Source organism: Pelophylax lessonae, assembly GCF_965119305.1.
Source record: "Pelophylax lessonae genome assembly, chromosome: 6".
Classification (NCBI taxonomy): domain Eukaryota; kingdom Metazoa; phylum Chordata; class Amphibia; order Anura; family Ranidae; genus Pelophylax; species Pelophylax lessonae.
This window is the reverse complement of record NC_138773.1, coordinates 23,290,049-23,303,767: the sequence shown is the minus strand read 5'-3', so window position 1 is coordinate 23,303,767 and position 13,719 is coordinate 23,290,049. Positions and strand designations below refer to the sequence as shown.

The 13,719-nt window shown below is 39.0% G+C and overlaps 1 protein-coding gene across 1 annotated transcript in view; it reads left to right on the top strand.

Annotated features, from left to right (window-relative positions):
* The window catches only part of LOC309558491 (up-regulator of cell proliferation-like), a gene marked incomplete at its 3' end in the record, with an annotated part of 36,569 nt that extends 23,180 nt beyond the window's left edge, over positions 1-13,389 (top strand). The window contains exons 4-6 of the mRNA XM_082261573.1: positions 5,956-6,048; positions 9,279-9,365; positions 10,181-13,389. Of these exons, the coding sequence (XP_082117699.1) occupies positions 5,956-6,048; positions 9,279-9,365; positions 10,181-13,389 (3,389 nt within the window). The remainder of the gene's footprint in view (positions 1-5,955; positions 6,049-9,278; positions 9,366-10,180) is intronic.
* Between the last annotated feature and the right edge of the window lie 330 nt (positions 13,390-13,719).

Below are 13,719 nucleotides of genomic sequence, written 5' to 3'. Positions count from 1 at the left end.
CCAGGAGGAAAATGGAGGAGATTGGATCCTCTGTATGCTGCCCCCGCCATTCCTCCTATCCAGTTCACTTGTGTTCTGCTGTCTCTGGGCCCCTGTGTGCTCCCCTGGTCCCACCCCTCCCCCCACTGTGCTCCCTTCCCTCTCCTGGCGCCTGCTGCACGGGATGTGTCACAATAGAGAACCAGGAAGGGTTCGGTAAATATGTAATTTACCAGCTCCTTCCTTTTCTGAATGGACAGAGTCATAGTCAGTAACATTGTAAAAAAATAAAATAAAATGATAAAAAAAATAATACAATTAAAACACCAAAAAATAATAACTACTGACACCAGTGGGTGAACTTCCAGGATCGCAAAGGTCACACTTGCGACCGGGCCCTGGCATTCCACCACATGAGGAGGCCCCAAGATGGCAGGAAGGGGGCCCACTGCAGAACTTGTGAAAGGGTCCCGCTGTGGTATTATAATAAAGAGCCCGTAATGAGAGTAAAGGGCCCCAGGACCAGTGGGAGGAGCCCCAGGCTTTAAGGGAAGGGCCCCGACCAGGGGCCGGGGGGGGGGGCCTTCATGGTTTCTTGCAGCGGGGCCCTGAAGGTTCTAGTTATGCCTCTGTGGTGTATACAATACGTAGTCGGAGGTCCGGGGACACTGGTGGCTCCCAGTGCTTCCTAGAGAACTTGGAGACACTCCCAGCTGGGTGGGGCGTGCGTTTGGAGCACCTGGATGGGACGTCAACAGTTCCCCAGTGTCTTCGAGTATCTCTGAGTTCTACAGGAAGTGCTGGGAGCCACCAGCGCCCCCAGGATCTCTGGCCATGAACTGTACACACCAGCGGCTTTACGTGGATGGGCACCAGACTCCTTAACGCTGGACATTGTTTATTGTGAGTGTCATTCCACTTTTTTTTTAACATTAAAACTGTGATCATACTACAGTACACTTTTATGGCACTGCTCTTTTTATTCTTTGTGTCACCTGATTAGGACTTTTCAAGAGAAACAACCCCTGTTAAATCATTTTTATATGAGTGAATGGTTGTAGAAGGAATCATCCGAGTTCCCATTATTTCTTATGGGGAAATTTGCTTTAATATACGAGTGCTTTGGATTACAAGCATGTTTCTGGAACAAATTATGTTCGCAATCCAAGATTTTACTGTATTTGGATAATACTGCTAAATCAAACAAATACCGCATTCGGTATTTAATTCAAAATTCTTAGTGAATTTAACACTTGCACAATTGTTAACACATGCAGTATTTTACCGCATTTTGTAAGCCGCTATTTAACTCTTAGTGAATTGACCCAAAAATTAGGACAAATCTTAAGTCTCATAGTCCTTGCGTATAGCAGCGGGAGCAAGGGGAGTAACTGCAGGGATTGTAGGGGTTGCAATTGCAACCGGGCCCCTTGCTCCAGGGGGCCTGTGCGTCTCCCCTGTACACCTGGATAGGAGGGGTGGCGGGGGCAGCATGTAGAGAAATCACTGTAGCTGCAGGAGGAAAATGGAGGAGATTGGTTCCTCTGTATGCTGCCCCCACCACTCCTCCTATCCAGTTCACTTGTGTTCTGCTGTCTCTGGGCCCCTGTGTGCTGCCCTGGTCCCCCCCCCCACTGTGCTCCCTCCCCTCTCCTGCCGGATGCTGCAGGGGATGTGTCACATTTGAGAACCGGGAAGAGGTCAGTAAATATGTAATTTACCAGCCCCTTCCTTTTCTGGATGGACAGAGTCATAGTCAGTGACATTGTAAAAACATAAAATAAAATGATAAAAAATAATACAATTAAAATACCAAAAAATAAAAACTACTGACACCAGTGGGTGAACTTCCAGGATCACAAAGGTCACATTTGCAAACAGGCCCTGGCATTCCACCACTGTGGGGAGGCCCGAAGATGGCAGGAAAGGGGCCCACTGCAGAACTTGTGAAATGGTCCCGCTGCAGGACTGTAATAAAGGGCCCCGGAATGAGATTAAAGGGCCCCAGGATCAGTGGGAAGAGCTCGAGGCTTGAAAGGAAGGGCCCGGGACAGGGGTACGGGGGGCCCTTCATGGTTTCTTGCATCGGGGCTCTTAAGGCTCTAGCTACACCTCGGGCAGGAACCATTGGCTCCTTCTGCTTTCAATTACATTCAGTGAGGAGTGGGGGGGTGGGGTTAAGCCACACTGTGTGTGTCTGTAGACGCACACAGCCCAGCTTGGGAGTAAGCATTCATGTCTGCCCACATAGCAAGTGGCTTGCTATGGTGACACACAGAGAAAAGGAGGAGCTGAGAGCGCTGGTGGGGGACTCCAGAGGAAGAGGTAAGGGGAGCAGGTAGGTATAAACCTGTTTAATATTTAATTTTTTTTAAAAGTGACTTTACAATCACTTTAACTAGTCATTTACTGTAATTTTAATCCAATCAGACAGACCCATTTAATAAATAAGTAACACAACACCACAAAGTAGATTAAAATTGTTGATGCTTAAAGTGAAAGTTCCAAATATTGGGTTATTAAACTGCATGATTTCACTGAACTTACATGTCATTTTTTTGCTTTGATTTTACAGAGTCATCCACAAAAAATACCATGGCTGTGCCCATAGCGATTATGTTGGGTATAATTACAATAGTTATACCAATAATTATCTGTACAGTAAAAAAATACAGGAGAAAAGGTGAAAATAACTCTCTCAAATTTAAAATGTATTAAACGAAAGCTCCACTTTTGTTAAAACATTAAATATACTACACAACTAAAATACTACACATGCTCTTTTGCAATGTAAAGTTATTAAAAATTACCTTTGATTTATCTCCAGAACTAAAAACCAAATCTTAAAATATGTATATATTGTTAATGAGCAGAATTTGTGTTTAACAAAATCAGAGTTTTATAAAAAAAATAAAAAATAAATGATTGAATATATGTTACACTATAATTAGTATTGTGAAAATAGAAATCAAACCTTTAAAATTTTGTAAATTATTTTTTGTAATTGTGTGATGTTTGTATCGTATGTCATTTAATCCATACTTTATTGTATTGAATATTGGCAGTCTTTTTTTTGTACATTGTTTAAAATTAAAAAAAAAAGAAAATGTAAACACTTTAGTAATTTTCTATGTTTTAATTAGGTTATATTTATTTTACCTAATACAGTCTTTAGATAGTTACAGTATTAAAGTGTGTTTGAAACTAAAACCTTATTTGTTTTAAATAGAGAGGAAAAGAAGTAGTACTCATGTTGGATTTTAAATTTGGCATACGCTTTAAACAAACGGCACTGCAGATGAACATTCAGATACAGGAGGCAATGTTCATCTGTAGGCTGAAGGCTCCAGCCAGCATGAGATCATTATGTCAGATGGCTTAGTGATCACATGATCAGGAACCAGTCTGATTGGTTCTCGATGATCAGGGGAGATCAGAACTGCCATTCACTGCAGGGATTGAGAGCCATCAGCTGCACTAGATCCTGGCTGGTGACTCTCAGGATGTTAATAAACATCCCCAGCATGGAACATCTTACTGGGGGAACATTTATACTAAGGAAGCTGGTGGGCAGGAAGCTGATAAACAGCTTGATAGTCCCAGAAGACATTTACTCACACAAATAAATGAGTCATAGGAATCCTCCCTTATCTTGCAGCTCTGTCTGAGGTTTCCATAAAAAACATTCTACCTGAAACAATGTAATTGCTGCAATCCTCGTTAGCTAACCCGTAAAGCTGTAGTGCTGTGGAAATTTGTTGTTACATTTCCTAGAAAATAAAAAAAAAAAAAAAAATATATATATATATATATATATATACATATACACAGATTTATATATATATATATATATACATATATACAGATTTATATATATATATATATATATATATATATATATATATATACATATACATATACAGATATATATATATATATATATATATATATATATATATATATACATACATATACAGATTTATATATATATATATATATATATATATATATATATACTGTATATATATATGTATGTATATATATATATATATATATATATATATATATATATATATATACAGATTTATATATATATATATATATATATATATATATATATATATATATATACAGATTTATATATATATATATATATATATATATATATATATATATATATATATATATATATACATATATATATATACACACACACACACACACAGTGTTGTAAAAAAAAAAAGTATTTGCCCCCTTCCTATTTTTTTTTTTCTACAAATTTGTCACACTTGATGATTCAGATCATCAAACAAATTTTAATATTACACAAAGATAACCCCAGTAACTACAAAATGCAGTTTTTTAAAGATGATTTCATTTGCTAAGCTTTTTTCCCTTAAAGCGGAGTTCTGGCCTCAAAATCGAAAAAAATCGATTTTGGGCCATCCGCTAGCTGAGGGCAACCTGAAAGAGAAATGGATAGTGCCGATTTTTTTTTTTTGGTCACTTACCTTATTATAGAAGAAAATATACTCACCTTCCTTCCACTTCCTCCCTCTGCGGCCGCGGCCCACGCCGTCACTTCCGGTTTGCGATAATTCCTGGGAGCTGAACTCTCAGGAATCAATGCGCCAGAAGCTGTGCAGGGATGCCGCGCCTGCACCGGAAGTGAGGAGCGGAGCCGGTGCAGTGCATTGTGGGACTCCGACGTCACCGAACAGGACACAAAGAGGGACGCTGCGGCTTCAGCTGCCCACACCTGAGATGGCAGTGCTGGAGAAGAAATTTTCAAGGTAAGTATTTCTTCTTACAGGAAAGTGCGACCCGGGACAGTACAGAGGCTAGCCATTGTGGAATGTACTAGCCCTGACTGTCCCGGGGGATTTTTAGCTCAAATTGACCCCCGAGGCCCGAACTCCGCTTTAATAAATTAAATCATAATTTAAAAACTGCATTTTGTATTTACTGGGGTTATCCTTGTGTGATAATACAGCTTGTTTGTATTTTGCAAAAAATAAAAAATCAGGAAGAGGCAAACACTTTTTCACACACTATATAAATATATATATATATAATAAACAAGCAAAAAATTTGGGGAAGCATACCCATGTATTTCTAAAGCTGGTGCAGCTATGAAAAAAGAGACATGTATATTAAAAAAGAATAGCGCACACATGCAAAAGAAATTACTACCAAATTTGAAGACAATCCATAAATAAAAATGGGGATTTGGTCCCACCATATGGCCATATAGTGCTCAAGCCCACCACTGCGTCAAAGTACCCCATTATCAGTGGGTCCTACACTATCCATGAAAAAGAGATGAATCCAGCCTTTCTAACCCTTGGAGATAATACTCCTTGCTGGGAGAGATGTGCAAATGCACTACAGGGGACTCCTCCTATATCTACTTGATAGTGGACACTGATAGAGTACAGGTGTGTGTGGGGGGTGGGGAGGGGTGGGTTGCTCAACCTCGGAAGTCTGGTCAGACCGAATACATAAAAAACAAGCAAAAAATTTGGGGGAGCATACCCATGTATTTCTAAAGCTGGTGCAGCTATGAACCAAAAGACATGCAGTGCATTTGCACATCTCTCCCAGCAAGGAGTGTTATCTCCAAGGGTTAGAAAGGCTGGATTCATCCTTTTTTATGGATAGTGTAGGACCCACTGATAATGGGGTACTTTGACGTAGTGGTGGACTTGAGCACTATATGGCCATATGGTGGGACCAAATCCCCATTTTTATTTATGGATTGTCTTCAAATTTGATAGTAATTTCTTTTGCATGTGTGCGCTATTCTTTTTTAATATATATATATATATATATATATATATATAAAATAACAATAAAATTGATCCAAATGCAGACTGGATATCAAGCATTATTGCCCAAATACTTACATAAAGTCTTTCAGTTTGTAAACAAATATAATTTATTTCATCTGGTAAAGTCAAACTCTCATTTCCACAGATACTGAAGTCAGTGGAGAACCCAGCAGTAAAACTGAAGCAGTAAACAACATTAAAGCGGAGTCTTCACAGACAGATGCCTGCTACACAGAAGGTAAAGTGGCATGGGCAAAATGGGTGAGCAGTTTAGGGTGACTAAGTTGGATTAGCAGGCTCAGGAATGGTTTTCTAGCTTTGTGAGCAGGTTACCAACTACATAGTGGCAGTAATAGGTATTTATTGTTAGTCTAGAGCAGCCTTTTTCAACCAGGGTGCCATGGCATCCTGGGGTGCCTTGTAGTTTCTTCAGGGGTGCCTTGGCAAAGTTACTAAAATTGCCCCAAGTTGCCCAAAAATTGTTCTCAAGCCACCAAGTGGGTCAAGCCTGCCTTTTTTTGTAACACAAATCTACTTGATTTTTGTCGATTAGGGAGGGAATAATGGGGAGCAATCTGTTCGCAAGGATTTTTGCGAATAATTTAATATCTACGTTTAAGAGGGAGATTGGTCTATAATTAGCAATTGATGTGGGGTCTTTACCTTCTTTGGGAATGACGGTAACGTGTGCTTCCAGGAGTCTGTTGGGGGCAATAGGGAGAGAGGCCAGCGAATTGAATGCTTTAATCAATGGTCCGGAGAGAAGATCAATGAACGTTTTATAATACGGAGCTATAAACCCGTCTGGGCCAGGGCTTTCCCCGACTTTGAGTTGTTTAATCGCAATTGAGAGTTCTTCTGGGGAAATGGGTACGTCTAGGGATTGGGCTACGTCCCGTGAAATGGGTTCAGGGCAATGTTGCCTTAGAAAGTAATTTATAGCGGGTCCTTTATCTGCAGCTGGGGAGGATGATGAGAGATTGTAAAGGTTGGAGTAATATTGTTGTTTTATATTTGTTTATTTAGTAAAAAAAAAAAAAAAAAAACAGTGGGGATTAAATACCACCAAAAGAAAGCTGTAATTGTGTGAAAAAATGATGAAAGTTTCATATGAGTACAGTGTTGCATGACCGCGCAATTGTCATTCAACTTGCGACAGCGCTGAAAGCTAAAAATTGGCCTAGGCAGGAAGGGGGTAAAAGTACCCAGTAGGCAAGTGGTTAATAGGGAGGGAGGATTAGCATTGCACAGGTTAAACTGTATGTAAACCCCAACAAAGGAATTCTCTTATTTGCTTTAATTTGCTTCTCTTTTTCTTCTGCAAAAGAACCATCGAAAGCAGTTTGTGTTAGGAGTATGGAGGATGAGGAGAGAGGAGGAGATATGCAGAGGTCTATGAACTTTGTATACCATCAGAAGTAAAGTAGGCAGGGCTGACACCATGTGCTTGGGAATGTAGTGCTGAAAATAAACTCAGGTGAATTTTTAAAGAGTGTCTAAGATACTCTTTAGAATTCCAATATGTGGGTATGTGCCTTCATGGCACATACCCACATATTGTGTAAAGACACCCTGTCCTCAGTGAAGCTGACTGAGCTTCAACCTGTTGCTGCAGATCCAGATCACAGACAGCAAAGCAGCGGGGAGTTTTTAAGCTGGGTGGTCGAAGCATGATGAGGAAGCTGAGACTCTAGTTCCCCAGTAGGTCCACTCCCCCTGTGACTGACAGTAGGCAGTGGGTAGATTCTTAGCCAATAGACAGCATGCTATTGGAGATAGAATCTGCCCACTGCCTACTGTCAGTTACAAGGAAAGAGCAGACCTAATGGGGAACTAGAGTCTCAGCTTCCTTTATCAGGCTCTGTCCACTGCAGCACTGGTTGTAAAAAGGCTGTTGGCTGTGCAGCCAGTCAGTAACAGCTGGGGAAAGGAAAGGTAACAGCAGCAAGTATGTCACTCTGCTACACAGTGTACAGAGACAGGCACTCTGCACTCTGTTTGTAAATGTATACCATTGCAATAGCTTGCAATGTCAAGCTGCAGTTGCCAAAGCCGGCAGAAAATTAGCATGCATAAGGAAGGGGATATATTCCAGAGACAAAGCTATAATCCTACCACTTTATAAAACTCTAGGCCGACCACATCTGGAGTGTTCTGTCCAGTTCTGGTCACCAATCCTCAGAAGGGTCGTTCTGGAACTGGAGAGAGTCCAAAGAAGGGCAACAAAACTAATTAGGGGATTGGAGGACCTTAATTATGAAGAGCGTTTACAAGCGCTTGATTTATTCTCCCTGGAAAGGAGACGCCTGAGAGGGGACATGATAGCAATTTACAAATACCTCCACGGTGATCTCAGCATAGAAAAAAAAACTGTTCAGTCGCAATGAATGCATGAGGACACAAGGCCATACAATGCGATTACAGGAGAAGAGATTTAACCTCAGGCTACGCAGGGGGTTCTTTAACAGTAAGGGCTACAAGATTGTGAAATTCTCTACCACAAATGGTAGTAACTGCGGGGAGTACGGCTACTTTTAAAAGACTCTTGGACATACATCTCCAAGATCAAAATATTCAGGGGTATGAGAGATGATTACGGCCACACACACCTACACAGGTTGAACTGGATGGACTATAGTCTTTATTCAACCTCAACTACTATGTAACTCTGTAACTATATGTAACCAACATAGCCTCAGTTCACACTTATGTGTGTGTGCGGGCTGCATTTGATCGGGCAGCCCAATTATTTGAATGGGCTGCCGTGCCTGCATTTTCTGCAGAAAAAGTCGCATGCACCTTTCTCAAAACACTGCCCACATTTTGACCATCTGATTTCCTAGTGTTCCGGCACCCACAAACTCGCTGCATTTTTACATGCATGGGGGTACTATTTATTTTGAATAACAGCCCCACACATTTTCTCACAGCAGCACATTTTCACTGCTGGTGGTTGCAGATGTTGGAATCACAGCGAACCCCACAACTGCAGCCAACTGCATAGATGTGAATTTGTGAACCAATTTAGAGTTGGTCATAATTACCTCCTGTTTCATTCTCTCTACGAACTGAACGTAATTTAGTTAGTTAGGGATTTATTGAATTCCCCTGACTGTGTTGTCATGTCAAAGAAGAAGTAATGAGCACACTATATTTCTGGAACATCAACAGATTTTTTTTTTTCCTGCATTTGCAGCGATTTGGATAAAAACCTGAGACGTGTTGTAGCAAATATATATATATTTTTTTTTTTTTCTAATTTTGCCTTGACATAAACTTAAAGTTTAAAAGGCGTAATACACTAAGTCTAAATGTTAATCTATGTGTACAGCTTATGATTGATGTGATCAATAACGGAGTATCGTGAAAAAGTTAAAAAATTACTTTTAGGGAAATAAATAAAAAATATTCATTTTCATACAGGTACCACATACACATGTGCACTAAAATCTTTTTGTAATCCTACAGATGAAGAGCCACTGCTTGGAAGTGAATCAACAAGCAGGACCAGGACATCATTATTCAGTAAATCTTGCTACTATGATATTCATGCGGGTGAGATATGAAATATACTAAAGGAAAATGTATTTTTTTTTTTTCAATTAATTTTGCTTTGTCTTTTTTTTTGGTGTATATTGTTGATATTTAAGTTTTTACAAAAAAAAAAAAATACAATAGGGTACAACCTTAAAAATTTAAAGCAACTGTTATATATATTTAAAATAAAGTGGTCCATGCCATGTGTTCTGCTTTGTCCTGCCAACCCCTATATCACCACTGTTTCTTTGTATAATGTAGAGGCTGAATGGACAAACCAATGAGCACAGTGCAGAAGCAGGAATCCCACATGCCCAGAAATGTTGTTTAATTTTGAAAATTCCCTGGCTGAAGGTTTTTCTGTTTTTACAGTTGATAATGGCAGAGTGGGCAGCAGGAAAGGTGAATATCCCATATTTTCTGTGCAGGGGCCACTTCATTTTAGATTTTTATTTTAAAAATCTTTAAAGAGACAATACCATCAGCTTTCAGTGTTAAGAGTGCAAAAGCTGATATTTGACACCTTTGTGCTATGGTCTAAAAACCGCAAATAAGGAATTCAAAAGTCAACTTGAAAATTTTAAAGAAAGAGGATTTTTTTTTTTCAGTTTTTCCTCATTTTTTTTTTTTGGTGTATCTTACTTTTCAAGATGCTATTCTCACATCCTTTTCATTTTGACAAAAAGGTGGTAATTTTCCACTCTTGTAACATCTTGCCACATTTTAGTCTTTCTGCACATCAGTTTATTAAGCAAATGTTTCCTGAATGAATGAATGTTTTAGGCTATGTACACTCAGACACAGTTTAATAAATCATTTATCCTTTTCCTCAGGACCACTTCAAGAATTTCTGCTGGTGCTTGGGTTAGAAAATAGTAGAACCTCAAAACTGTCACACAGAGAACACCTGCAAACTGAAATTGGTAAAAGGTTTGATACTGGGATAATAAAGGATGTTCCCTGGAACATCCTACACAAAATTATGGCTCTGAACAGTACTGCACGAAGCATAAATCCAGAAAACACAGAAGAAACAGAAGATGATGGGGATTTTACTGTGGAACATTTATTCAGTGACATTGAAGAATCCAATTCTCTCCATGCTCTTGATGTTATTTGTGCCCTCCTGCATTGTTCTGACCATTTTTTTCAACAAGAGATAATAACAAAGATGTCCATGTGCCAGTTTGCTGTCCCTCTACTATTGCCTGCTGGTAAAGGGTACCATTGCACCTTCATGCTGTGGGCATTGAGAGGTATAGTGAAGAGATGGAAACCTCAATATCTATCTGAAAATGGAGGATTAGTAGAAGACAACTTGATGAACAAATCAACACCAATATTTTCTTTTATGAGGTTAGGAGAATATTCTGTATCAAAATCCCAAATCCTGAACCAAATCATTAGCCCAGAAGGGCAGCATCATGCCTTCTTTGTACATCGGGACATGAATGGTGGAAACACAAAAAGAAAGATCTCTGATGGATTGGTGGAATTATCCTGGTACTTTCCAGCTGGTAGTAGTTTAGATCTATTCCTCAAACCCCTTTACATTGCAAACCTACGAGGAGACCTTCAGAGTAACAAGGCACAAACCCATTTCCTAAAAAAGATCTCAGCAACTGTGTTTATATTTATTGATAATGCAGAAGTAGCCAACAAATGTTTCACAGATATTGATATTTTAGATGAAAATAATTTTTTCATTGTAAGTGTCCACTCTGAAATAAAAGAAAGGAGCTTTAAAATTTTCCTGGAGAAGTTGTCACAGCTAAGAAATAACAACTATTTGTTCACCGTGTGCAAAAATGGTGCAGGGAAAAAAATCTGTGAATATCTGCTAAAATTATTTCCAGATCTTATGGTGGAAAAAAGAATTTTAATTTTAGTACCAAACAGATCTCCAGACATACAGATAGCCAAAAAAATTCAGTTAATTATAAAAGAACAAATGACAACAGACCTAAGTTGCAGTACACTTGAGAAACTTTCGAATGTGGCACATGAAACTGGAGTTCAGATTGATGAAGAGTTGATGGACTGTAAGAATGCGAGAAGACTGGCGGAGGCCATTATTAAAGATATACGGGATGTAGCAAGTTATAAAAAGGAAACAATGAAACTGCAAGGAGAATTGTGGAAACGATTGGCTACTATTGAAGAAAAAATGATCAGAATGTCTAAGCAAGATATCATGTCTGAGGAGGAATACAAATCACAACTCCATAAGGAAATTTTCAACTTGCGCAAACAGCAAAGCCAACAGAAACTTTCTGATGGCATGAAACAATTTCTAAGGGCTCTCAATTGTCTGTCTCGATTAGAAATACACTATTTCTTTTACTGGATGAAGTTTTATCTTGACCAGCTGTCTAGAAAAAATATAATACAGTCACATCTTCAACTGCATCAAGACAAAAGTCTTGGTGAAAGTATAATTGAAAGAAATCTTGGAGTTGAGCATTTTCTACGTGAATTAGGACAATTTTATGAAGCTAACCACTGTATGTTGAAGCATGGAGAAATTCTTAAAAGTCCCTACCAGTTTAATAACTTGCCATCAATAGCTGCTGATCTGTTGCTGGATGGCTTCCCATTGGAGCTGATTGATGGAGTTGCTTCCAACATCCCCATTCAGTGGCTTACTGATGTCTTCATTGAGCTAGACACAAAAACAGGAGGGCAATGCCAGTTAAAAGTAATAACTGTGCTTGGAATGGAGAATACAGGAAAATCCACCCTTCTGAAAGCCATGTTTGGCATTGGCTCTGTGTCCAAAGGAGGATGTACACGGGGAGCCTTCATGACTCTTTATAAAGTTCCAGAGAACTTGAAGGAGTTGGGCTGTCATTTTATTTTGTTGATAGATACAGAAGGCCTGAGAGCTCCAGAATTGGCCTCATTGGGGGATAGCTACAAGCATGACAATGAGCTTGCAACATTAGCAGTCGGGTTGAGTGATGTCACTATTGTCAATATATCCATGGACAAGAAATCAAATATGAAGGATATTTTGCAGATTGTGGTTCATGCTTTTCTAAGGATGAAAGAAATTAGGAAGAAACCCAGCTGTCTGTTTGTGCATCAGAATGTCAGCAATTTGTCGGTTCATGACCAAAACATAAGAGATGAACTACTTATGGAGGAACTTGACATGATGACAAGAAAAGCAGCAAAAGTGGAGAACAAAACTGATGTCACAAAGTTCTCTGATATTATGGATTATGACATCAAAAACTACAATTGGTATATCCCTAGCTTGTGGCATGGAGTCCCCCCAATGGCTTCTATCAGCACCGAATACAGTATGAAGGTTTCTGAATTTAAAAGACATTTGCTGACTGTTGTAAGACAAAAAGCATATTCTGATTGCCATCACTTCAGAAACTTTATTGAGTGGATACGAGATCTGTGGGATGAAGTCAAGTATGAAAAATTCCTTTTCGAATGTAAAACCAACATAGGAGCCACTGAATATGATACTTTATGGAGAAAGTTTTCAAAATTAGAGTGGAGCTTCAGGGAAGCAATTTACAGCTGGATGGCTGAGACAGAGAGAGCAATACAAAATCAGACCACTGCCATGCAAAAAGATGAGTTATGGAGCCTTCTGCAGAATAGTCTAAAGCAAGAGCTACAAAAACAAGCAGACAAAATGAAAACATTATTGAGTGAATGCTTTGAAAGGGAAGTGCCATACAGTTTGTCAGAAGAGAAATTCAAAGAGGAATTCCTGGTAAAGATATCAGAGATACAGAAATCAATGGAATCGTACCTAAACAACAAGTGCATGGAACTTGTCTGTTATCAAACGGCTAGAAATACGTATGAAAACATGCAAAATGTTTGTAAGAAGGTGATGTCACAGTCCATTGGCCAAAGCAAATTCAACGAGTTTTCAGACAAATCTGTGAAGCCACAAGATGAAAAAACTTTAGAAGAACTAAAATTAGAGAGCAAGAAAATGCTCAGCATCCATAAACTAATGCAGGAACAGATTTATACATTTGATTACACAAGTAAATATAATCAACTTGGATGATTTGGACAACAGTACGAATTAAGATTTCAAATTGAAAGCTTCTAAAGCTTAATTGTTTAATGTAGCTTGGGACTGTGTAGGAAGTGGTTACAAATCCAGTTGTTTTTTGACATTTGTGCCCTTTTTTAAAGCTGAATTCAAGGCTTTTTACATAGTTACATTCACTTACACCAGCCTAGAACAGTGTAAGTATACATGTGCCATACCTGGTCTATGGGTACAGGAGAAAAAAAAGAAGCACCAGTTAGGTGTAGTATCCAAGATATCAGGGTTTATTATAAAGGTTAAAAACACTCACAAGAATAACAAGTAAAAACGCTCATCTGTACA